At 54.1% G+C, this 24,315-nt stretch overlaps 2 protein-coding genes across 4 annotated transcripts; both read left to right on the top strand.

The window, feature by feature from the left end:
- Positions 1 to 438: 438 nt before the first annotated feature.
- PHLDB3 (pleckstrin homology like domain family B member 3) lies at positions 439 to 15,288 on the top strand. Of its 3 annotated transcripts, none has more exons than XM_054697234.1 (15): positions 439 to 669; positions 1,419 to 1,601; positions 1,816 to 1,953; positions 4,300 to 4,428; positions 4,650 to 4,811; positions 6,408 to 6,518; positions 6,674 to 6,757; positions 7,161 to 7,268; positions 8,645 to 8,744; positions 8,908 to 8,998; positions 9,081 to 9,168; positions 9,363 to 9,419; positions 12,876 to 13,119; positions 13,848 to 13,933; positions 14,909 to 15,288. In XM_054697234.1, exons 1-15 carry the CDS (start codon positions 439 to 441, stop codon positions 15,041 to 15,043), a joined length of 1,947 nt encoding a protein of 648 aa, XP_054553209.1. In that variant the 3' UTR covers positions 15,044 to 15,288. The 3 variants fall into 3 exon arrangements, with proteins under 3 accessions (XP_054553209.1, XP_054553210.1, XP_037372645.1); XM_054697235.1 differs by having other exon boundaries at positions 12,879 to 13,119; XM_037516748.1 differs by having other exon boundaries at positions 12,900 to 13,119.
- A 4,836-nt stretch (positions 15,289 to 20,124) lies between these two features.
- Positions 20,125 to 23,912, top strand: LYPD3 (LY6/PLAUR domain containing 3). The gene is made up of 5 exons (XM_037518167.2): positions 20,125 to 20,237; positions 20,809 to 20,937; positions 21,802 to 21,972; positions 22,326 to 22,487; positions 23,319 to 23,912. The coding sequence occupies exons 1-5, from the start codon at positions 20,150 to 20,152 to the stop codon at positions 23,804 to 23,806; spliced, it is 1,038 nt and encodes a 345-aa protein (XP_037374064.1). The 5' UTR covers positions 20,125 to 20,149; the 3' UTR covers positions 23,807 to 23,912.
- Positions 23,913 to 24,315: the final 403 nt, after the last annotated feature.

Raw genomic sequence — 24,315 nt, forward strand, 5'->3', positions numbered from 1 at the left:
GCGGCCCCGGGGACTGGGGGGTCTGCGGGGAGGGTCCGGCTCGGCGCAGGGCTGTAGGCGAGGCCAGCAAGGGTCGCGCCAGGAGGACCCCGGACTCAAATTCCGGTCCCGCCTCCGGGGCGGGGCGTCCTAGGATCCCCCAAACTCCGCCCCTAGAAACTCCAGGCCACGCTCCCGGAATGTGCAGCTTCAGCCTTTGAACTCTCCGGCCCCACCCCCAGGGCGCGCTGCTCCGGCCGGTCCCGCGCGGAGCTCGGGCTCCAGGCCCCGCCCCCGCCGCCAGGCCCCGCCCCGCCGCCAGGCCCCGCCCCCGCCGCCGGGCCCCGCCCCCGCCGCCGGGCCCCGCCCCGCCGCCAGGCCCCGCCCGCCGCCAGGCCCCGCCCCCGCCGCCGGGAGCCACGGAGCCCGGGCCCCGCCCCCCGCGGAGCGCCCAGAGGCATGGGGACGCCCGGCAGCCCGGACGAGGGGACCCCGCCGCCGCCGCCGCCGGCCCCAGAATGCGACGCGCAGGGCCAGCCCCAAGGGGCCGCCCAGCCCCAGGAGCGCGCGGGGGAGCGCGGCGAGCAGGCGGCCCCTGCCGAGCCTCCCAGCGGCCGGGGGCCCGGGCGGCCGGCGGAGGAGGACGACGAGGTGGGAGAAGGCAGCAGCACCGAGAGCAGCCGCGACGCGGTGAGGCCCCGGGCCGGGAGCCGGGGGAGGCGGCGAGGGGTCCCCAAAGACGCGGGCAGACCAACAGACAGACCCGGAGAGGGCCCCAGAGATGCAGAGACCCCTGAGAGACCCAGACGGGGGGAGCGAGAGAGACCAGGTGGACAGAGACCAGGACAGAGGGGGACCCCGAGACAGGACAGGAACCCCGGAGATAGGCGGGTTCCGGAAAGACTGAGACCCCGGCTTGGAGCCAGAGAGACTCAGACCAAGAGAGAGATGGAGACCCAGAGGCAGGTGCGGAGACGCCAGGTGGGCACCCCAAGGAGACAGGGAGACAGAGAGACCCTGAGGGAAGAGAGAGAAAGAGACCAAGCAGAGACAAAGACTTAGATGGGGAGAGAGACACGGACGGAAACCCCCAAACAAAGGTGCCCAGAAAAGCAGACATAGAGATGGAGAAGCCTTGAGAGAGGGAGATACTCGAGGGAGAAAGAGACCCAGCAAGTCAGACGCAGCGACGGAGACAGAGAGACGGGAACGACTCAGAGACACCCAGGAGAGAGAGATCCAGGGCCATGGGACGCCAAGAGAAAGGGACCTGGATAGGGTGGTCTTCGCCCCCTCCCTGGGGTCGGAGACCTGCTCCCCCCCTTGCGGGAATAAGAGTCTGAGGGTGGTTAGGCCGCGGGTATGGGATGGGGAAGAGGTGGGCTTAGTGACCGCGGAGGGGCTGCCTCTCCTCTTCACCACACCCCTCTGGACCCCAGGCGGAGGCTCCGCTTCCCCCCCAGGTCCCGGCCCCAACCCCCGCATCCACCCAGCCTGGGGAGGGGGTGCGGGGCGCTGCGCGGCGGCTCCGAGGACAGCAGCTGGAGGCGCTGACTCGCGTGGCCCTGATGGAGCAGCGGGTGAAGGAGCTGCAGCGCCAGCGGAAGGAGCTGAGGATCGAGGTGAGGCCGCAGGTCTGTCGGGAAGGCTGATGCCAGCTCACGGGGAGGCCCAGGGCCAGGCCGCCAGCCCGGTCCTCCCCCGGGGTCAGACGCTAGGCCTCCTCGTCCCTCCAAAACCAGGAATTCCGGCTCCCAGGCTCCCCCATCAGACATGGGCATCCAGTCCCCAGGCCCCTGCCCCTGGGACCCAGGAGGCCTTGCATTCTCTCGGCAGATGGAGGTGGAGGTCGCCCTGCTGCGGGGTGAGCTGGCTGGGGAGCGCGTGGCCGCTCGGCGGGAAGAGGAGCAGCTGCGCGAGCTGCTGGGCCAGCAGGTGGACGCCGAGCAGGGCAGCCACGAGCAGCGGGAACAGGTCTGTTAGCGCTGCTGGATCTTCAGCATCAGTTTCCTTCTTTGTGGGAAGGAGGGTCCTGCTGCTCCTGGGGTCTGGGAATCACAGTTGTCCCCATTCGCCAAACAGAGATACTTGGACTGGCCCCAGGGCGGGTTTGCTCCCCTCCCCCATTCTTCCCCCGCCCAAGCCTGATTTTGGGGCCTGACTCACTGGGGCTTCATCCTTTGTCCTTCTTTCTTAGCTCTTTAAATGTCATAGGGAACCCAACAAAAATAAAGGAGTCATACCGTGACCCTTCTCACCCCACCTCTTGTTTCCCGGGTCCCCCAGCTTTAAAAGCCAATCCCAGACAGCCTGTTGCCTGTCAGTACCTCAGCATGTGAGGTTTACAGACGAGAGCTCCTTTTGGTCTCTCTGTCCCTATGCCATTACCACACCTCCAGAATCGTAAGTTCTTACTCTGGACTCATTTCCACTACGTTTTCATGTGTCGCCGACTGTCTGAAAATGCCAGTTAACAGTGACTGATGTCAGATGAGGTCATCTAAGGCCTGTGTGTTATTTCGTATCAAATTGTCCTGGTCAGGGTGTAGCTGTGGGTCTGTGGAGTCCTTTGCAAGTGCTTGGAAAGAAACAGAGGCACCATGACAAGGGGTCATTGTCTCTGGTTGTCTAGACCTCGGTGACTCACTTTGATCCCTTCATAACAATCCTTCGCCTAAAGGCTTGACATTCTCATTTTTTAAAAAAAAATTTATTTATTTATGCATATAAGAACTGGGGTACTGGCCAGAGGTGTGTGTGGGGGGGTGAGGGGTGAGAAGATTCACCAGAGACAGAGTGGGGAACAAAACAGGCGGATCCACTGAAATACACTGCTGAGAGGAGCAGCGAGAGAGACAGGAAAGGTCTGCTGTGCCATGTGGGTCAGCTCCCTTCCTGGGGATTGAACTTGTGCTGCAGTGGCTGCAGGTAGCTTCATACCACTGTGTCTTAACCCCTTGCACCACCAGGGAGGCCCAAGACTTGAACATCTCTTGCTGGTCATTGCTTGGATCAGCTATCTTTATAGGTTGGAAAATGGCAACTTTGGAATTCCATCAATTTTTCTCTTTGTCTTATCTTGTATGTTGGAATTTTCTGGGGCTGAGTCCTGAGCCCTCATTTGCCCTCAAACAGTCTCTGTGTCTTCCAGCTCTGATTTCTCTGCCAAAATCTAGACTGGTATGTTCTCCTTCTTAGCATGCTGGTTTCCATATGAACCTTCTTCTTCCAAGACCCAGGAGTCCATCCCCCAGCCCCTCCTTCCTCAGGCCCAGGAGTCCAGTCCCCAGCCCTTCCTCCCTCAGTCCCAGGAGTCCAGACCCCCAGCCTCTCCTCCCTCAGTCCCAGTAGTCTGACCCCTTCTTAATGACCATGTCCAAAACTGCCCTCAGCAACTCTATTTCCAAATTCATCCCTGTTTCATTGTCCTTTCGGTCACCAGGTCAGAGTCCTGGGCTTTGCTCTGCACATTTCCTGAGTCAACCTGTCACTTACTGTCAACCTGTCCTGACCTTTCTGGGCCTTGAAACTTTCTCTCTAGTTCATGTCCTTTGCACACTCATTGTCGTCCTCATTGCAGGGAGGACTCAAAGGAGCCATCTTAGCCCCTTAAAAGTCTATCTTCTAGAAAAGCGATTCTAAAAGATCTTACTCCAGCCTTTTGATCCTTCCATGGCTCCCCACAGCCCCAGAATAAGGGCTTCTCAACTTGGTTGACCAAACCTGAGGCGAACTGTGCCATGCCCTGTTCATCTTCCTTCAGCCACATCACCTTCCTCACCAGAACTTACCTTCTAAACTTCCTGTACTTTTCAATGTCTCTGCATTTGTGCCATGGTGTTCCCTCTGCCCAAAATGTTGTTCCAGCTCCCTCTAGCTCTCTAGGTATAAATGTTCCCCGGATTTTGAGACTTACTTTAATATCCTCATATCCAGAAAGCCTTGGGTTACCCCAGAAGAAATTGTTCCCCTCTTGGTTCCCACAGTTTCCATGTTTCACTGTCCTGATTGTTGCAGGCTGTAGCTGGCTTTGTCTACCTGGAACACAGGGCGCAGGGCTGACCCACCTCTGGGTCCCTAGCATGTGTCACCCGGCCTGGATATGTTTTGCATTTATTTCTTCATCCTTCTCCTAAACTCCATTTACTTGCCAGGCCTGACTGGATAGGCCTGTATGAGAGTGAGCCAGACAGACAGGGTCCCTGCGTCATAGAGCTGACACTCCAGGCAGCTCTGAGATCTGGATGGTCTGACCTTTGCTGGCTGGTTTCCCTCTCTATGCTCAGGCTGAGGATACATAGAGTCTGGTTCTTTTTTCAGGAGCAGAGGCGACTGAGTCAGGAGCGGGATCGAGTGGAAGGTCTCCGCCAGAGACTCCAGGAGGCCCAGGGACAGCTGGAGTCACAGCCAGAGGACCAGCGTGAGCGACTTCTGCAGGGGGTGCAGGAGGTGAGGGCCCTCTGGATCTCTCAGGGATCTGGTGTCCAGAACCTAGAAATCCAGGTCCTCAATCCCCACCTCCCTGACCTAGGAATTCAGGACTCAATCCCGTGACCCCCAAGACGCTGGACATTAAGTCTTTAACCCCTGACCCCTGACCTGGCCCTAGCCCACAACTCCCTTGGGTCCTATGGGTCCATGCCTCCAGCCCTTTTGGGTTCCCTGGACAGATGAGGGAACAGCTGGATGTGGCCCAGCGTGCCTACGAGGATCTGGAGTTCCAGCAACTGGAACGGGAGAGCCGGCGGGAAGAGGAGGATCGGGACAACCCTGGGGCCCGAGCATTGGATCCCCAGGTTCAGGAACTTCAGGCCAGCGTGGCACAGCACAGGGTGAGCCGGGCTGGTCTAGCTCTGCCTCCCTCACCCTTGTCTTCTGTCTACTCCACTCCATGTCTGGCCCTTTTGTGGTCCTTCTTGCCTACCTGTGTCATACCCTCCAGAATACTCCCAACAGTAGCTGACGTTCTTTTTTTTTTTTTTAAAGATTTATTTATTTATGCATACAAAAGATTTATTTATTTATTCATTTATTTATTTATGCATACAAGAACTGGGGTACAGGCCAGAGGTGCGGGGCTGGTGAGAGGATTCACCAGAGACAGAGTGGGGAGCAGAACAGGCAAGAATGACTGAAATACACTGCTGAGGGGAGCAGCGGGCAAGACAGGAGAGGTCTGCTGTGCCATGTGGGTCAGCTCCCTGGCCGGCCAGGGATCGAACTCCTGCTGCCGTGGCTGGTAGTAGCTTGATGGCGCTGTCTTTAACCCCTGTGCTACCGGGGAGGCCCCAGTAGCTGACGTTCATTGATCATCACCAGGTGCTAGGCACAGCTCTAAACCTTTCCCCGAGTATTGACTCATGGAATCCTCACAACAATCCCTACTGTATTTTCTCATTTTATAAAGAAAACACTGAAGGTGCTCACGTAATCTTTTCCAAGATCCCTTAGTTTGGAAAGGTTTCATTGGGATTTGAACCTGATGGTTTTCACCATGGCACTCTCTGCCTTTCAAATGCTAATCCAAAAAGATATCCTCTCTCCTTTCTTGGAGCTTCACCTTCAAGGGTGTGATAGATCCTGCTGGAAAAGCCACATACTCAACTACATTTTTTTTTTTAAATTTTTAAAAAAGATTTATTTATTTATTTTATTTTATACAAGCACTGGGTACAGTCAGAAGCGCGGGAGGGTGAGAGAATTCACCAGAGCCAGAGCGGGGAGCAGAGCAGGCAGAAGGACCGAAGTACACTGCTGAGGGGAGCAGCGGGCGGCAGGAGAGGTCTGCGCGCCATGCGGGACCCTCCTCCGGTGGCCGGGGAGCAGCTGGGGATCGAACCAGCGCTGCAGAGGCCGCGGGCAGCTTCGCAACCCAGTGCTCAACCACTGCGCCACCAGGGAGGCCCATACTCAGCTACATTTAACACAAAAATTTCTCATCGTTTTGGAAGGTCTGATGTGCGTCTCTGCTCCCTACCTCTATTTCTGCATCTTTTTCTCATCTCTGTCTTTTCCCTTCTTCTGCCTCACACAACTTCTCTCCGTCCTATTTCTGTCTTCTCTCGGCATCTCTGACTCTGGGGTAGGGATGGGAAGCCTGTCTCGGTCATGCTTTTTCTGTACATGTGATGGTTTGTCTCTTTTTCTCTCTCTGTCCTTGGCAACTCTTCCTGGGTCTCTGTGTCTCTCAGTTTCTCTCTCTCTATTAAATCCTCCAAGAGCTGGTCTCTTCTGGATCCTCAAAAGGGAAGAAAGCACCAGAGAGTTGAGTCGCGCCAATCCATCAAGGGCATCTAGGTCCCACTGTCTCTATTATGGGATGGAGCGCACTGTGGGCTCTCAAGAAAGCCCTGGTTTTGCAGGATGGTGGGGCTGGGGAGTCTACGGGGCCTCCTGGGGCAGATGTGTAGCCAGGAACCTCTCTGCAGCGCCGGATCCAGGTCTTGGAAGAGCAACTGAAGACTCTGGGGGAGCAAATGGCAGCTGAGAGCCGGGGGCTGAGCCGGAAGAAGGAAGAGGCCATTCAGGCCTTGACACAGGTAGGTTCCGAGCTCGGAGATCTGTCCTACCATCTTCACTCCCCTTGGGGGTACTCCCACCCTGCACCGCAGATGTCTTCTGGCATCAGGGAAGCGCCTGGGATGGCACATTTCCTCTGAGATGGGGTAGTGCGTGATAGTTTGTCCTTTCCTAGGAACGTAGCCGACTGCTTGAGCTAAACTGCCTTCAGGGAACTCCTGATGGGGACTTCTCTGAGTCCAACCAGGCCCTCACTAAGGTAGGGGAATTTCATTCACCTGTGACCTTTGAGTCTAGACCTCCACCCCTCTCTTGGACACAGGAGTGCAGACCCCCCATCTCCTCCTCCCTCAGACCCAGATCTCCCTTCCTTCATCTTCTCTTTCAGATCCTAGGGTCCCTCCCCCTACCTCCTTCTTCCTCAGCCCCTTTTCAAGGAACCATAAATTTCTAACCACATTCCCCCCTACAGGGGATGGGAGAGTTTGGGGCTTGGGGGGCTTGGAGACCAAGCCTACATTGCAGCCCTCTCCTGCCCTTGAGCTTTTGTGTTTTCCATCTAAGAAATGGGATGGCACCTGGAGCCTGGGGCAGAGCACTGGGGAACTGGAGGGTCCTCTGTGATCCTGCCAGCTCCCATCAACCTCCCTGCTCTCCTGCAGCTCCTATTCACTCAGAAGACAGATCGCCAGCTGCTGGTGCTCCAGGACCCCACCGCCCACACTGCCACCACCTCCTCCTGCCTCTTCTCGGTTCACAGCTCCCTGCAGGTGCCGCCCCCTCAGCTTCAGTTCTCATGTCTTAGAGGTCCATCTCCAGAACTTCCTCTGTGGTTAACCCTGCTGTGCAGTGTGAGAGACAGAAGGATGATCTGGGGCTTTACTAATTTTTTTTTAACAGACTCCAGCTATATTATGATTATTTTTTTCTCTTTTTTAAAGCCAAAAAGAAGCTTAATGGTAACATGTATATGTCCTGTATACATGGGAGAGAGCCAGCATGACTAACTCCTAATTTTCTCCCCTTTCTTCTGCGTCTCGTTCCACCCTTCCTCTGGTGAAATGGGAACATGCATGCCCAGGGGTAATTTTTAATCAATGGTCCAACAGGTTCTATTGACAAGAAGCACTCTTCTCCTTGCTGCCTGGGATCTACAGCCCCCTCACCCCAAAGCAGCTGCTTGTTTCTTGAGAGTCCTACCTTCCAGAGAGGCCCCGTTCAAACTGGGCATCCCAACTTATGAAGGAGTTACTAATTGCTAATTTTTTTAAACATTTATTTTTTATAGAAGAGTTGGGATGTAGGCCAGAAGGGCCAGGGAGGGTGTGAGAAGATTCACCAGAGACAGAGTGGGGAGCAGAACAGGCAGATCTACTGAAATACACTGCTGAGGGGAGCAGCAGGCAAGACAGGAGAGGTCTGCTGTGCCATGTGGGTCACCTCCCTGGCCGGGGATCGAACTCAAGCCTTCTTCACAGTGATAGCACTGACTTAACCCCTAGGCCATCAGGGTTGCCCCCTAGTTGCTAATTTTAAATGAAATGGCAGAGTCTGTGCATGAGGTTGGGTGACTAGGAGTTGAAAAAAGATGTATTTCAGTGGTGTGAACATACAGCTAGTGCTTAGACGTGGGGTAGATATATATTAACTATTAGTTGGTTTTTGTTTTCTAACATAACACTCTAGCTTGGAGATCATTTTCTATTGTTGCTTTAGAGTTCTTCATTTTTAATAGTTCTGTAATAACAATAACATGCATAATATTCAGGACAGCTAGTATTTGTTGAGTCCTTGTGTGCCATACTACAAAGCAGCCAGAGGGATCTTCATCCCTCCTATTCCAATCCTCCTCATCAAAAGCCTTCGTTCAGTGCACCTCTAACCTCTAACCATGATCTGACCCCTGCCCACCTCTCACCACTCTCCCTCATACCCACTTTGCTCAGCTGTAGGAGCACTGACACTCTAATATGCCACACTTGTTCATGCCTCAGGGCCTTTGCACTTGTTGATCCTCCCACCTGAAACACTCTTTCCCTTAGTCTTCCCTGGCGAACTCTTCTCTCCTTTGGGCCTTAGGTCCCTGTCCACACTTAGGGTGAGACTGAACATCTTTTCTATGTGCCTGACTCGTGTATGTCTCCAGGGTGCCATTGGCCTCCAGAGGACAGGAAGCCTGACCCGGAAGAGGGGAGAGAGGGCAAGCCAGAGGGGGGAGCCCCGCCCTCTCTCGCTCCATTGTACTGGTGAGATCTGTTCCTATGCTCATATATCTCCACATCCTTCACCCTTTTCCTGCAGCATACGATGGGGAAGGCTGGATGCCTGCCTGCATGGGGGAGAAAGGAGGATTAGAGGGGCTTGACAAGGGAAGAGGCTGGTCCCTTAGCCCCAACCCTTCTCCCTCAGGACCTCTGAAGGCCTCTGCTCTCCCCTCAGCCACAGGGGATTCTGGGAGACATCCCCTTTATCAGCTGCTGAATTGTGGCCCTGGGAACAGGTAAGGTGATAGGGAGAAGGTAGAGCGATGGGAGGAAGATGCTGGGCCACTGTAACCTGCCCTGGTCTCTCTTCTCTCCTAGCTGCGGAGTCCTCCACCCAGACATTGCCCGCATGGAGCAGCTCCTGCAGCAGGCTGTGGCGGAGAGGGAACGGCTTCTCAAGGCCAGGGTGAGACCCCAGAGTCTCCTCCTTCCCTTTAGGATTATCCTCCAGATATCCTGCTCCAGCTGCCTTTGGAGACCAGGCCTCAGTCCCTCCTCCCTCAGACCCCTCCAATACCCGCTCAGACCCAAGACCCGGTACATTTCCCCTACATTGCATTCCTTAGCAACCTTGTTCACTCCTTCATCCTGAACCCACAGGAAGGGACCAAAAGAAGCCCGGAAGTTTCCCCAGGCTCTGCTGTCCCTGCCATCATGGTGAGTCCCTGCCCTGCCCTCTCCCTGCTTCCTTGCTGTTTCCCTCCTTGGCCTCCCCGCTTTCTTATCTCACCCTTTCCTCCCCTCCCCTGACAGAACAGTGTGCGGGCTTGGCAAGAAAGGCCTAGCTTCTGTTCCCATTATGCTCATCTGTATCCCTGACCTGTCCTGGGGTAATGCGTTCCACTTCTCTGTGCCTCAGTTTCCTCTTCTGTAAGTAGGTGCCAGTGTCACCAGTTACCACAGAATGGGGGCAGCTACAGCTGAGGGCTTTAAAAAGTCCTGTAAAGCTTATTTATTTTTATTTCTTTTAATAATTGTTTCAGAAATATTCAAAGACATGCAAATATAGAATAGAGGAGTATTAAGCTTCCTTCAGTGATGATCAGTATTGAATCTTGTTTTACTTGCCAACTTTGTTTCCCTTCCCTGTTGCCACTCAGCAGTGGACCTATTAAAGCAAATTCTAGAGAGTAGGTCAGCTCACCCATACCTCAAGCAGGATCTCCAAGAGACACCTTTTAAAAAAAATATAGCAGACCTTGTGAAAGTATTAATAATGATGTAGCGTCCTAATACATGGTCCATATTTCTATTCCTCTCATTGTCTCCAAAACGTAATTTTTAAAAAAATATTTATTTTTTATTTATACAAGAACCGGGGTACAGGCCAGATGTGCGGGAGGGTTCACCAGAGACAGAGTGGGGAACAGAACAGGCAGGCGGACCGAAAGCGCTGCTGAGGGGAGCAGTGGGCGAGACAGGAGAGGTCTGCCGTGCCATGTGGGTAGCTCCGTGGCCAGCCGGGATCGAACCCACACTGCAGAGGCTGCGGGACAGCTTCACAGCGCTGTGCTCAACCGCCTGTACCACCAGGGAGGCCCCTCCAAAATGTATTTTTGTGTTTGGTTATTTGAATCTGGAGCCAGCAAAATGACAGACTGCATTTGGTTCAAATGTCTCCTGAATCTTTTCATCTCTGAGTTTCTATTCTCCTTACTGAAAAAAAAGTCATGTAGTCATGGAAAAAAATGGAATAATTTATCCTGTAGAGTTTCTGGGGGTTTGCCCATAAGTGCCTCATTAAGATTTTATTGTTACCTATGCTAAAGCACAGACACACTTGTACTGAAGAACGTGACCTTACATAGAGAAAGTTCTGGTCTCCCCATCAGGCTTCTGGGGTACAATTGCTTTCTCTTATTGAGAAACCTTTGTACCTTCTGCATACACTTCCATGTACACTCAGCCCCCCTTATCATGTGGTGAGCACATCACTGCCAACAAGTTTTTCTGTCTTCTCAACCCTTTGTCCTTTTCTTATTCAATTAGTAGTTAGTGGAGTGACTGTGGGCTAAGTCTGGGTTACATGAGTGACCAAAATGACAATCCCTGCCCTCAGGCAAGCTGGCTTTCGCAGGAGACAGACAGAAAGCAGCATTAATAAGTAAACTAAATAGCATGTCAGGTGCTAAAAGCCAGGGAGCTGAATAAAGCTGGAAGGGAGGCAGAGACTTCCGGTTGTCAGGCATACACTCTAAGTCATTAAAAATGAAACACTCCTGCTCTGGGGCATCTTTCTATGTTGTTTTATTTTTTTTGGTGCCTGCAAAATCCAGGACATCATCATTTATTCAGCAGTCCTCTGTTGTGTGCACTTCCCTGCCCCCACTTCTACTCCAAGCTAACTGTTGCGCATGATCCAGTGTGCCTCTGAGATTGCAACAACTGAGGTAGGAGCCCAGCAGCACAAAGCTCCACCTTGAAACAGCTCTGCCAGAAGTATGCCATGATGACCCCCAAGTTTCTGTATATGGAAACTGAGGCTCTGAGTGGCACAGGGATTCCCAAAGGGTGACACAGATGTGCAGCATAGTCCAGAGTTCCAAGTCCATGCCTGCTCCCATGGATTGGGGCCTGGGTCCACCACATCCTGCCTGGGTGACCTTGTTGTGTTGCTTCCTCTCCAGAGGCCTCAGTTTCCACATCTGGGATATAGAGACAGTAATAGGTTGTTTTGGAAAGGAATTGAAGACTGATACCTTGACACTTTGTCAGGCACACAACAGGAACTTCCATACAGGCTGGTGATCATTCATGTTACTGGATGGATTTGGGGAGATGACTCTTAACAATAAGATTCCAGGGTGTCCCTTCAACTGCCCTTGCCTCTCCTGTGATTTCCTTGGCTCCTCCTCATTCCCTCTCTTTGCTGTCCAGTGCCCATCCATGGAATATCTCTTTTTCTCCTCCCTTCTTGCTCTGAGCTCACTTTAGTTTTCTCAGACTTTGATACTCAGAGTGTGGTCCCCTGGAATGACTCAGGTTCTGCATTTTAACAACATTCCCAGGGGTCCGCTTGTACCCTAAAGTCCCAGGTGTATGGCTCTGAGCCTCAGTGTGCCACAGGGATCTAACCATTCTTAACAGGGATTGTTTGGAAGAAGAGGCATGATCGAGCTGGGTCTGTGGTCGAGCTCTCATAAACGTGAGATTTATGGCCTTAATTCTTCTCCCTCACCTAAGATGATCTCTTTCCCTGGTGAGCCCTGGCTTAGTCAGTTCAGCTGTGTGAACTAGGCCTAGTGACTTAACCTCTGAGTCTTGGTGTTCACATCTGTAAAATGGGTTAATGATGTATCTCCTGGAGAACTTGAGGAGGGCAGAGGGATTCTATTAACAGAGTGCCGGGCAGAGGTAATAATCACTAATTTCATCACAAGAATAATAACAATAATAAGAATGGAAACAGGATTCTCATTTATTGACCACTTATTATTTGGTCCTGCTTCACAAAGGCAGTAGATGAAGGTCCCCGAAGGGGCCCTCACATCTCTGGGTGAGCTCTAGAGTGGGAAAGACCTGGGTTCACCCAGCTTCGCCACCTATAAGCTACGAGAGATAATGGTGGATTACGTCATCGCTACACCTCAGTTTTCTCACAGTGGACCTATCCCAAAGGCCTCCTTGGGGACTCCAGGAGTTGACAAAGGGGAAAGCTCTGGGCAAGACTGACCCCGTCCTAATTAGCTGTTGGAATGATTGTCTTGGTCAGTCGCTAATATCACCCTTTAAAGTCTGTGGCTGCTGGGTCTCCCCGGTGGCGCAGCAGGTAGAGCGCCACAGTATGAAGCTGTCCACACTCTCCGCAGCGTGGGTTCAATTCCCGGCTGGCCAAGGAGATACCCACATGGCGCGACAGACCTCTCCTGCCTCGCCTGCTGCTTCCTTCAACAGTGTCTTGGGTCTGTCTGCCTGTTCTGCTCCCCGCTCTGTCTCTGGTGAATTCTCTTACCCTCCGTGCCTCTGGCCTGTACCCCAGCTCTTGTATAAGTAAATAAATCTTTAAAAAAAAAATAGACTGTGGCTGCCTTCCAGGCAGCTGCGACGCTCAGCCTCATGTTGGGCCTCGGCGCCAGGATGTAGGAAGCTTTCCTGATCCTTTGCCTTTCTCAGCAGCCCCCCTCACATCCCCCCCAGGCTCCGCCCCAGCCTCCACCCCGCCCTCCTGGCCCGCGGGTCTTGGATCTTCGGCAGCATCTGGAACGATGGGGCCACAACCCGGACAGCTGCCCGCACCTCCGGGTGTTCGGGGGCTGCTGCCGCGGACCCCTGGTGAAGATGGGCGGCCGCATCAAGACCTGGAGGAAGCGATGGTTCTGCTTCGACCGCCAGGCCCGGCGCCTGGCCTACTACGCTGGTAAGTGCAGCCTCACCACCTGCGGCCCCCGGGAGCCTGGAAGAGACCACTCAGTCTCCCCCACCACACTCACCTTTCCTTCCTCAGCCCCCTTTTCGCTCAGCTCTGGGAGTCTGGAGCCGGAGCCCCTTCCTCTCTCAGGACTCAGGAATCTAGGCCCCCCTCCCTACTACCCTGACTTGTCTAGGTTCTAGGAATTTGGGCCTCAAGCTCTTTCCTCCCCCATGACTCCAGGGGTCTGGGCTCCTGGCCTCTTCTTTTCCCGGGAGCAGAAGTAGAGATCCCTACTCTTCCCAGTCTCTTCCCTCCTTTATCAATCAAACCCTACTCAGTAATGGTTTCGGACAATTCTGGCTCCATTTTCCTAAGCTAGCCAAGTCAGAACCCATGTTGTCAGCACATTCCTGTAACCCTTTCCCCTGCCAGGCCCCTTGCCTTCCTCTCTAGGGGAACAGTGACTTTGAACATGTCTTTGCTGCCCTTCCATTCTTAGGGACTAAGGCACTTGGGGACCTAGGATTCCAGCTCCCCAGCCCCCACTCCCATCTCGTACATTCTTCCTACCAGTCTCTCCTCCAGCATCAACATTCATTCACCTTCCAACCTTAGGGGCCTTTAGATTTGGTCACCGTGTGCCTCACCCCTATGTCATTGTGGGGACTTGGGCTTAGTGAGCCCTGCCATGACACCCCTAGCCCTCTTTGTTTCTCCCTCCCCTCTTTCAACAGACAAGGAAGAGACCAAGCTCAAAGGCGTCATCTACTTCCAGGCCATAGAAGAAGTCTATTACGACCACTTACGTTGTGCCTTCAAGGTGAACCGCCCCCTCCCCTGCCACTGGAGTCCCTACTTAGCTTGTCCTGAGAAAGGCCACCCGCAGACCCCACTATCACAGGAGACCAACACGTCATTTTCACTGCACAGACCAAAAGTTAAAGATCCTGGTCCCTGGCTCTCAGCTGCTGTTACTTTTCTTGAAGCAAAAGAGTTAGAGTAAAAATATGGCTAATTCTGATGCCCAGGTGGGACTAAACGAAGAGGGTAGGATGAGGGCGGAGGCATCCTGGGATCATCTAAGGGGAACTGTAATTTCTCAGCTTCTGTCCATAGTTGCCAAATGGGAATGGGTCTCCTGGTGTGCTGTGATAATTTTTTTCCCCGGAGGACTCAGGAATTGTGCAGCAACAGAAATGTAGGCAGCTGGCAACTGGTACTCTGTGGAGAGCAACCCGCTAATATCACCCTTTAAAGACTGCAGCTGCCGTCTGAGTAGCAATGACTTTTTAGAGCTTTCATTAGAATTCCAGCTGAGGTACGTCAGGAGGGTGACTTCCCGCCTCCAGCCTTAGTTTTCTCACCAGCAGAGTGGGCACACTTTAGCCCACTTCCTCAGAATTGAAGTTAAAAACACAATAGACATAAGGATTTACTCAGTTCAGGGCTGGCAAGTAGTTTTCTCAATAAATGGACTTGCAGACACTAACTTTCCCCAGTTACAAATCAGGGGTCCCTAAATTTAGGGGAGGTGGAATTCGAACGCCTCTTTCTGATACAGAACGTAGGCAATGGAAAGGGGACATGGGACGTCCTTGCTCTCCAAATCCTAAACCCCTTCTCCCGAGTTATTTATTTCATTTAACCCTCATAATCCAATGAGGAACCAACATGGGGAAGCTGATCAGCGGATCTAAGTAATTTACCCAAAGCTGCACAGCTTTTGAGGCGGGGATTCGAACTCAGGGTGGGCCCGTGTCTTTCCGCTTCACCACCTCCACTGCTTAATTTCTAGAGCCCCAGCCCTCGCCTGACGTTCTGTGTCAAAACCTATGAACGTCTTTTCTACATGGTGGCGCCGAGCCCGGAGGCCATGCGTATTTGGATGGACGTCATAGTGACGGCGGCAGATGAGAACCACGCCCCCTGAGAGGCCCCACCCCTTGGGGGACGTCCCAGATAGGCCCCGCCCACTAACGTCAGGCCACGCCCCTTTGGAACGCTCCCGGGAATTCTGCTCGGCTGGTCCGAGCAGCAGCCTTCTGGGCTGCGGGGGCCTTCCCTGGACGGGAAGCCAGCCCGTGGGGCCCTGCCCGGGGCAGGAAGAAGATTGTGGGTGCGGAACGGAACTATTTATTGGTGCTCCTGTGATATCGAATAAAACGTGGAAGAAAAACAGTGGTTGCTGCTGTGGTTTTCAGCATAGGCGTGGGGTTGGGGGTGGATTGGAGTCTAGGCAGAACAGCTGAATGGTGGGTGCTTCTGAGAGCCAGGCGTCCCACAGCCTATTCTGTCTTTAGGAATGGAGGCCTTTAACTCGAAGGTCATGACTGGGAGAAGGGGGTGGGGAGACATACATCATTAATCTCTGGCAAATTTTGTTTTTTTAGTTTATAGGCCTGTCCATTCCCACCCCTTTTTTGACCTGACTGGGCTGTTGGCAAGTTCTAGATAATGCTAGATTCCTGCCCTCCTGGTCTTGGTATGTCGTTACCTCTGCCCTGCCCTCCCCTTAACCAGCCAGCTCTTCATTCTTCAGGGCTGAGTTCAAATGCCCCTCCTGCAGACAGCCCTTCCTGAATCCCCATACTAAGTCCAGCATCACCCCCCTTTTAAGCTTCTCTGTCCCGTTCTCAAACTTCCTGGACCTTCACTGGTAATGGATCTGTGTCTTTATGGACTGGGAGCTCCGTGAGAGCAGAGCCAGAACTATCCTGGTTACTGCTGTGTCCTCAAGCACCACAGAGCATGTTTCATTACATTAAAGAAAAAAAAAAAGGTTTCCCCTTAATCCTTCTATCTTTGTACATACTATTCCCTTTGCTAAGGTGCCTTCCCCATTCCACTCAACTCCTACTTAGTGTTTAGGTAAGATAGCTCAAATGCTTCCTTCTCTATGAAAACGGCCCTGATTCTCTTGGTTAAGCCAAATGCTTCCTCTGGGCTTCCCATCCCCAGCTCAGAGAACCCTGCCTGTGTATCTCCCATCACAAACCTGATCATACTGCCTCCACTTCCCGCCCCCCATCCCAGCCCTGATCACCATCCCCTGTGCTTCCCCCCATCATGACCTGACCACTCTCTATCGTCACTGCTGGGAAGCATGTCTCCTGGACTGTGTGGGAGACTCAAGAGGTGGAGACTGGGGCTGTGTCAGTCAATACTGTATCTTTGGCATAAAGCAAAGGGTCTAGTGCAAACCAGGTATAGAGGGCATGTCTGATAATTGACTTGCACTGATAAGAAAGATGCTGAGGATCTGGGGACTGCTGAACAAGGCAGACATCGGACTCTGGCTGACTTCTGTTCATCCTTTAGGTCTTATGCAAGTTGTCCCCTCCTTCAAGAAGCTGTCCCTATTCCCTAGTTCATGCCATTCTGGACTTCTGCAGTCCCCTGGGCTGCCTACTAGAGCCCTGATCTCTCAGTGACAAGTGTCACTGTGTGTAGAGAGGTCTTCCTCCCTCAAACCTGTCTGGATCTAGCATTTATCCCTTTTGCTTCCCATCTCCTTAGGACCTGGGTATCTTGTCTCAGGATTCCTTGAAGATCCAGATATGATGCTCCTGAGTCCTGGAATTATAAACACCCCATTTACCAGGCCCTCAGGGACTTCAGGTGTCCATTGGCCTTCACCTCCAGGTGTGAGGCACCTGCGTTCTTGGATCAATTCATCCCCCAGTCCCTCTGCATATTAGGCCTCCAGTTTCATGGGCATAGGATCGGTGTAGTTGACAATTCCCCATGCACAGAAGAAGTCCTGTGGGTTTAATGCTCTTTGTTTGCATCTGAAAATTCTTAATTTTGTATTTGAGTCTGTGCTTTGTTAGTGAAGTCTGAAGGGACATGGAGCATGTGCTGGGAGGCCTGGAGCCTGACCTCTCCCCAGGTCCCCCTCGCTGGACAGGTTCTGGCTGTCTTCTTCCTTGTCCCTGCCTTGTGACCACTGCCACCCTCCAGCCTTGGCAGGGCCTCAGTGCACATGGGAAGTTAAGGGTCAGGGACCGGTCAGAGCATCTCAGGGTGGGGTGTGGTTGTGGACTACTGGTGGGGGAACCAAACCCTCGGTTTGCTTTGGTTAGAGGCTGGACACCTGTGTGGGTCTGTGCTCACCCCCCTGAGCATCCTTGTTCACAGCGGAACATGAAGTTAAACACCAGGAGCAGCCAAGAGAGATGGAACACAGGGATAAAAAAATTTCTATAGTAGTACATTTAACGGCCCTCTTTCCTACCTTTTGAACCAGGTCCCAGTATTTTCATTTTGCAAATTGTCTGGCTGGCCCTGCCGCTGCCCCACCCCTGTCCTGGCAGATCTCAGCAGTACTTCTTAGAGGGAGGGTCTGAGACAAGTGGGAATGCCCCTGGGCTCAGAGCATGCTCTGCCTCTGGGGATGGGAAACCAAGAGTGGAAATGACCCCATGCTAGTCTGAGGTCCTGTTGTGCCTCCTGGGGAGCCTCCTCACCGACCCCTCTGTTCATATTCCCGGGAACCAGTTTCTGTATCTCTTTGCAGAGACCTTTGTGAGAGAAGGCGGAAGGAGGCACAACAGCAGTCCTGCGTGGTGGTCCCCAGCATTCAAACCTCCCTCTGCTCTCTGGTGCTGGGCCAGGTGGCGGGTGGGGGGCGGGGGTCAGATCCCAGAATCCGGGCAGGCCTGAGCAGGAGGAGGTTCCCCACCCTGGGTCCCACTCCCTCCCAAGACGCTAGTTCTTCCAGTCAGGCCAGTTGGGGTTCCTCCCTGAAACTCTCCCACGCAGCTGGGGCCAGCAGGGCCTCCTGCTCCTGAGCAGACAATAACAGTAGTATCATCATCCTGCCTGTCACTCACTGAGTCCTCACTACTCCCTCAGGAGATAAGGGTTTTCAGACCCTCTTGGCAAATGAGGCAGCTGAAGTTCAGAGAGGGAGACCAAATTAAGCGAAATCACACAGCAAGAGAATTGCAGAAGCAGGATTAAAATTTGAGTCTGTCTGATTCCAAATTCAACACTTTGCCCACTACCTCAATCCACCATGTAAGACTCTCCTTTAGTGATAAAACAGACACTTCAGAGGCTCACATAGGTGAGGACACTTAAGCATGGCCCCCCGCAAACAATAAGGGGGGCTGGGATTCCAAGGCTGGGAAGCAGGGGCCAGTGCTGACTGACATCATAAGTAGTCACTTTCTCTCTCAGAGCCTCACCATGATGCCAAGTGACCCCACCTGTGTGACTGAGGCACTAGTCATTGTTGGGCACGGGGTACCCAACAGGGTCTGGGGAATAGATAATATCTTCATGAAGATGGCCGCTATTTTCCCCCCCGCCATAGATTAATCTTATCTATGGATCAGGAGAAACAAACAAGGTTAGAACTGTAACTTTATGACAATTATAACATAACACAACATGATATAAGCAATCATTATATTAGCCAGGACGTGGGGATGCTTAGTCATTTTGTGGCTTGCCAGGACTCTTGTTTGTTTCCATGCTCAGACATGGTAACACATTTGCCTCTCCATCACGGTGACCGCGTCCCTGTCTCTTGATGTCCTGTGACATCGTGTGCGTGCAACAGAATACCTCAGCCATGCTGGGGCCAGGTCCCTCACTGGCCTACCGCCTCCCTCCCTCCCCTTCTGGAGTCCTTTCTTTTTCAACACAGAGGCCACAGTGACATTTTCTTCCTTTTTATTTCTTTCTTTAAAAAAGGGGATCGTGTACTCAGTCAAGTACAGAAGTAGACAGCTTGGTGATTCTTTTCATATTTGTATACATGTGTAACTATCACCCCGATGAAGGTAGTGGGGGTGCCTCACTATTTCTCCTTTGGAGTAAAGCCCTCCCCAAAGCCACCCCCTATTTGGTTTTTTGTGTTTTTGGGTTTTTTTTTTACATTTTATAATGACAGATTTATTAAGAAAAAGAGAAAGAAAGAGAGGCACTTGCATAGTCACAGGTGGGCTGGAAAGCTGCCCTGTTCTGATTTCTATCACGACTGATGTGTTTGTTCTAGGAGATATCAGTGGAGTCATACCGTATGTTTTGTTTTATTTAAGGCTCTTGAACTGATTAAGTTTTTGCGATTCATCCATGTGGCTGCAGATCCCAGCAGCTGAGTCATTTTCAGTGCTGTGTAGTATTCCATGGGGGTTAGTGAATCATTCTTTGGCCATTCACTTTCCCATGGATTGTATTATTTCCCAGATCTGTTGTATTAAAAAGCATATCTGATTATGTCCCTAAGCTGACTTAACCCTCTCAAAGATTCTCCACCTTTCTCAGAACTGATCCACATCTCTCCTTAGGATTTGAAATGCCCTGGTTCTTCTGCCTCAGTTTCCACCCAATCCCCTCCCCTCTGACCTCCAGGCTCACTGCTTCCCACTGTGTTTGGAGGGTTGTGTGCCATTTCCTACTTCAACGTATGTGCTGGAATGCCCTCTGCTCCCACCTGGACCTGCTTCTTTGCCTAAATCCTCTCTGTCTTTGAAACGTAACTCAAAATGATCTCAGGGAAGCCTCACTGGCTAGCCCTTGTTTCAAGACTTCACACCTTCCTGTGGCTCCCCACACTTTGCCCTCACTATCCCGCTGTAAAGAAGAAATTGCATGATGATTTGATTCACATCTGTCTTACTCCCACCCCGTGTACCACCAGACTGCCAGCTCCGTGAGGCCAAGCTCTGATTGGCTCTGAATCTCTAGGGGCTGCACACTGTGGGAACACAGTCAGTATTTCCTGACTGGCCAGTTAGAGTGAGTGGACCCTTCTTTTTGAGCCTCAGCGCTCCCACGTGTCCCCCCAGACACAAAGACTTTCTCCTGGGAGCTGTTGGGGATCCTTGACTCCCGCCCTTTCCTTGGCAGCTGTGGGTGACGCACCCAGGGGCGAGTATCCCGCCCCACAGCGGACGCTGATTTGGCTGGCCCGGTTGGGCAAGGCGGGGGTTGCCTGGGGGGAGGTTACTCATCCCGGGCTCAAGTAAGAGGGCCTGGGTTGGGAGGTGGCACACCCAGGGGAACACCGAGGGAGCAGGACGGAGCCATGGACTCCGCCAGGAAAGCAGGCTTCCCGGCAGGGATCTGGACAACGGGTTGGCTCCTGCTGCTGCTTCCACTGCTGCTTGGAGAAGGTGGGTCTGCTGCAGTCCAAGGGAGTGGACTGGGGGCGGGGGTGGAGAGAGGAGGGTCCTCTCACCCCCCACGGAGAAGCTGTGGGAAGAATCTCTCAGCCTGGGCTGAGAGGCGGTAGGAAAGACCATCTACCCTGGTCAGAGAGGGCTGTGAGAAGGCTGGGGGGCTGTGGGGAGAGTTCTTCCATCCTAAGCAGAGGGGCTTGGGAAGGGTCCCCTGGCCTGCTCAGAGGGGGCATGTGAAGTACCCCCCCCCATGCCGCATAGGGGGTTGTGGGAAGGGAACTCTTACTGAAATGAACCCACTTGACTTTGGGAAAACATCAAGTTCCCACCCTGTACAGAGAACTGTGGGTACGTGTTCCCCCCATCAGGGGTAGGGATCTGTCGGGAAGGATGTTCCCACCATAGTCAGGGGCACTTGTATCCCATGGCCCAAAATTTGTGGGGAATTTTTCTTTACTCCTGCCGTGGAAAAGGGTGTGCAATCGGATTGTCTCGTCCGGGGCACAGAGGGAAGGAGGCTTCAGCAGGGATTGCTCAGTCCCACCCGGCCCTGCACCCCTAGGAGCTCAGGCCCTGGAGTGCTACAGCTGCGTGCAGAAGGCAGATGACGGATGCTCCCCGCGCAAGATGAAGACCGTAAAGTGCGCGCCGGGCGTGGACGTCTGCACCGAGGCCGTGGGGGCGGTGGAGACCAGTGAGTGAGGCCCCCAGTTCCTCGCGTACCCCTCAGGCATCTTCAGTCAGGCCCCGCCTCCTGATAGTCCCGAACCTCCCTCCGGATTTGGCCACACCCCTTCAACGCGGCCCGGGCCTTCTCCTGCAGCACAAACCACGCCCCTGGGGCTTAGGGGTGAGGGTTGAGAGCTGCGAGCGGGGTGCAGTGAACGCGCGAGCCTCTCTACCCACTTCTGTCCTGCCGGAATCCTCTCCTAAACCCAACTCCCCTATCCAGTGGGGCCCCACGTGAGGGGGCGTCTTCTGGAGGTTTTCCCCGGGTTTCCCTAGGCCGAGGCTCCGCCCCTGACTCAGCCTCCCTGAAATCCCGTCCCTCTCTGTGGCCACAGCTCCCAGGAGGCTCCCCCTCCCGCCGATCCTGGGCCCTTAGGTCGGTCCCTCAGTTCCCTCTGAGAGTGTTCCCTGCGGTTCCGTCCTAACTCCGCCCCTAGCCCTCCCCCTCGATTCTGTCCAGTGTCAGCTTGTCTGTCCCCTCGAACTCAGCTCGTGGGGGTCCCCCCCTCTGTCTGTCACTCTCCAATGGCTCTTTTTGAGGCCCCCCGCCTGCCGACCCTGGCCGGTCAGTCCTCTGCTCCCCAGAGACAAAGCGGGGAGCAGAACAGGCAGAGTGACCGAAGTACACTGCTGAGGGGAGCAGCGGGGAGACAGGAGAGGTCTGCTGTGCCATGTGGGTAGCTCCCTGGCTGGCTGGGGATCGAACTCGTGCTGCAGAGGCTGCGGATTGCTTCATAGTGCGGTGCTTAACCCCTCGCGCCACCAGGGAGTCCCTCGAGGCCTGACCTCGAGGCCTGATCTCTGACTTCGCTCCCATTCCCGTCCTCAGTCCACGGACAATTCTCGGTGGCAATACGGGGCTGCGGATCGGGACTCCCCGGCAAGAATGACCGCGGGCTGGACCTCTTCGGGATCCTGGCTTTCATCCAGCTGCAGCAGTGCACCCAGGACCGCTGCAACACCAAGCTCAACCTCACCTCGCGCGCTCTCAACCCCGCAGGTGGGTGGAGTTGACACCGCAGGTCAGAGGCGGCGCCAGGTTCGGGCCGGGCGGCTGGGGGCGAGCCAGGTGCGCGCTGGGGGCGGGGCCTCGGTGCCGGGGGGCGGGACTTGATCGCCGTAAGTACCTGGAGGTTGGACCCGAGGGGCGGGGCAAACATGTGGGCGGGGCCACGAGGCGGAGGGGCTTAGAGACCCCCGGCGGGGCTTGATTGCTGGAAGCACCGTGAGGTTGGGTCCTAGGGGCGGGACTAGCGGCGGAGAGGCGCTTCCTCCAGGGGCGGAGACCTGGCCGGAGGGTCCTCGGGTCCCAGCCCCTCCCCGCCCCTTCCTTCATTACGGCTCCCGGCACAGGTAACGAAAGTGCAGCCGCGCCCAACGGCACCGAGTGCTACAGCTGCGTGGGGCTGAGCCGCGAGAAGTGCCAGGGTACCGCGCCGCCGCTTGTGAGCTGCTACAATGCTAGTGACCGCGTCTACAAGGGCTGTTTCGACGGCAACGTTACCTTGACTGCAGGTGAGTGAGCCCCGGAGTGGCCTGCAGGGGTTGTGGTAGCTTTTCCGAAGCCTCGTGGGCGGTCGGTAGCCGGCCCAGAACCCCAAGGTTCTCCTACCTCCAGCACCTTCTGGAAACGGTAGGCCACGGTGCTTGCCTTGCTCTAGAGCAGCATGAGCAATGCAGCCCATCCTCAGTTTAGTCGAGTGGAGTGATTTTTGGAAATACATTTCCGTAGAGGTTCTGCCAGGAGCAGAATGGGAGCATGGACCTGAACCTCCAAGCTTCTGCGAGGCATGGCGGGGTATCTGGTTCTGACGCCTCCAAAGGGAAGGGGTTGGAGTCCCCCACTTATCCCAGAATATTTAAGCGTGGCCTCCTGGCCTCAGCCTCAGGGAACATGGGAGATGCAGTTTTTCAAGCCCCATCCTCTGCCACGTGTATTTTGGGAGCTGTCCTTCTCTGAGTCTGAGAGTAAATGTGGCCTCGGGGTTGTGAGGAAAGAGAAGAAATCGAGGGAAACTGGCGGGAGGGACAAAGGGGAATTTTGTTTTGCTCTTTGGTTCTGGTGAGAGGTGTTGTATCCCTGTCCAAATGCTTTTTCCAAGGTGTTGGGACTTGTAGTTCAGTCTACACACTGTTCCTCCAAAGTGCTATAGGAAATGTGGCCCATGTGCCGTGTGCCCAAGACTGTTTCTCAAAGTGGGGCCCGACTTGAGACTTTGGAATCAATGGATAGATACAGAGCTCTTCTGACTCCTGTTTTGGGGGTTCTTGCCCCCTGAATTTCATTCTGACTGTGCCTACCCCCCACCCTCCAACCACGGACCTGTCTGTGTCTCCCTCCTGCAGCTAATGTGACTGTGTCCTTACCTGTCCGGGGCTGCGTCCAGGATGAGTTCTGCACCCGGGATACCGTGACAGGCCCGGGGTTCACGCTCAGCGGCTCCTGCTGCCAGGGGTCCCGCTGTAACTCCGACCTCCGCAACAAGACCTACTTCTCCCCTCGAATCCCACCCCTCGTCCTGCTGCCCCCTCCTCAGACCACCACGGTCGCCCCAACCACCTCCGCCACAACTTCCACCCCAGCCCCAACCACCTCCACCTCTACCACCAAACCCACCCCAACCCCAGCCAGCCGCACCCCTCCACAGGAAGTAAAACCTGAGATCTCCCGTAGTGAGGACTTGAACTTGGTTGGAGGTGCTGCTGGTCACCAGGACCGTAGTAACATGGCGCAGTACCCCACAAAAGGTGGGTCCCATAATAATGGCTCGGCGTCTCTGTCAGCAGGGTTGGCAGCTCTTCTGTTGGCTGTGGCTGCTGGCACCCTACTATGAGTTTCCCCTGGAAACCTCCCTCTTGCCCTATCTCCTGGCCCCAGGTAGCTTCTCTTCCCATGGCTTCCCTTCCCCACCACTGGACTGGGCTGGCCCAGCCCCTGTTCCTTCAGTTGCCCCCAGTATCCCCAGCTTCTGCTGCACTGGTTTGCGGCCTTGGGAAATAAAGTTACTGTTGTATATATTCTACCGGGGTGTTTCAGCTCTTGGGGGGCAGCAAACATATCTACTCCCTAATTTTTTCTCTTTCTCGTCACCTCATGGTGCCTAGGACAGAGAGAAGTTGGAGTGGTCACAGGGAAGTTGGGAAAGAATGATCAGCTTCCCATACCCATCCCGGAGTGGGAGGGTGGGGCAGGATAATGGCTTTTCCTGCCAGTTTGCTGCCCCCTGCCCTTGCATCTAGGTGCCAGTTGTGTCCACCTCTTCCTTACTGGACTGTGAGCTCCTCAAGGGCAGGCACCGTGCCTTCTGCCTCTGTGTGGTCAGTTTCTGGCACATTCAATCCT

The sequence above is a fragment of the Talpa occidentalis genome, unplaced genomic scaffold, assembly GCF_014898055.3.
Source record: "Talpa occidentalis isolate TD23 unplaced genomic scaffold, MPIMG_talOcc4v2.1 talOcc4.17, whole genome shotgun sequence".
NCBI classification, from domain to species: Eukaryota; Metazoa; Chordata; class Mammalia; order Eulipotyphla; family Talpidae; genus Talpa; species Talpa occidentalis.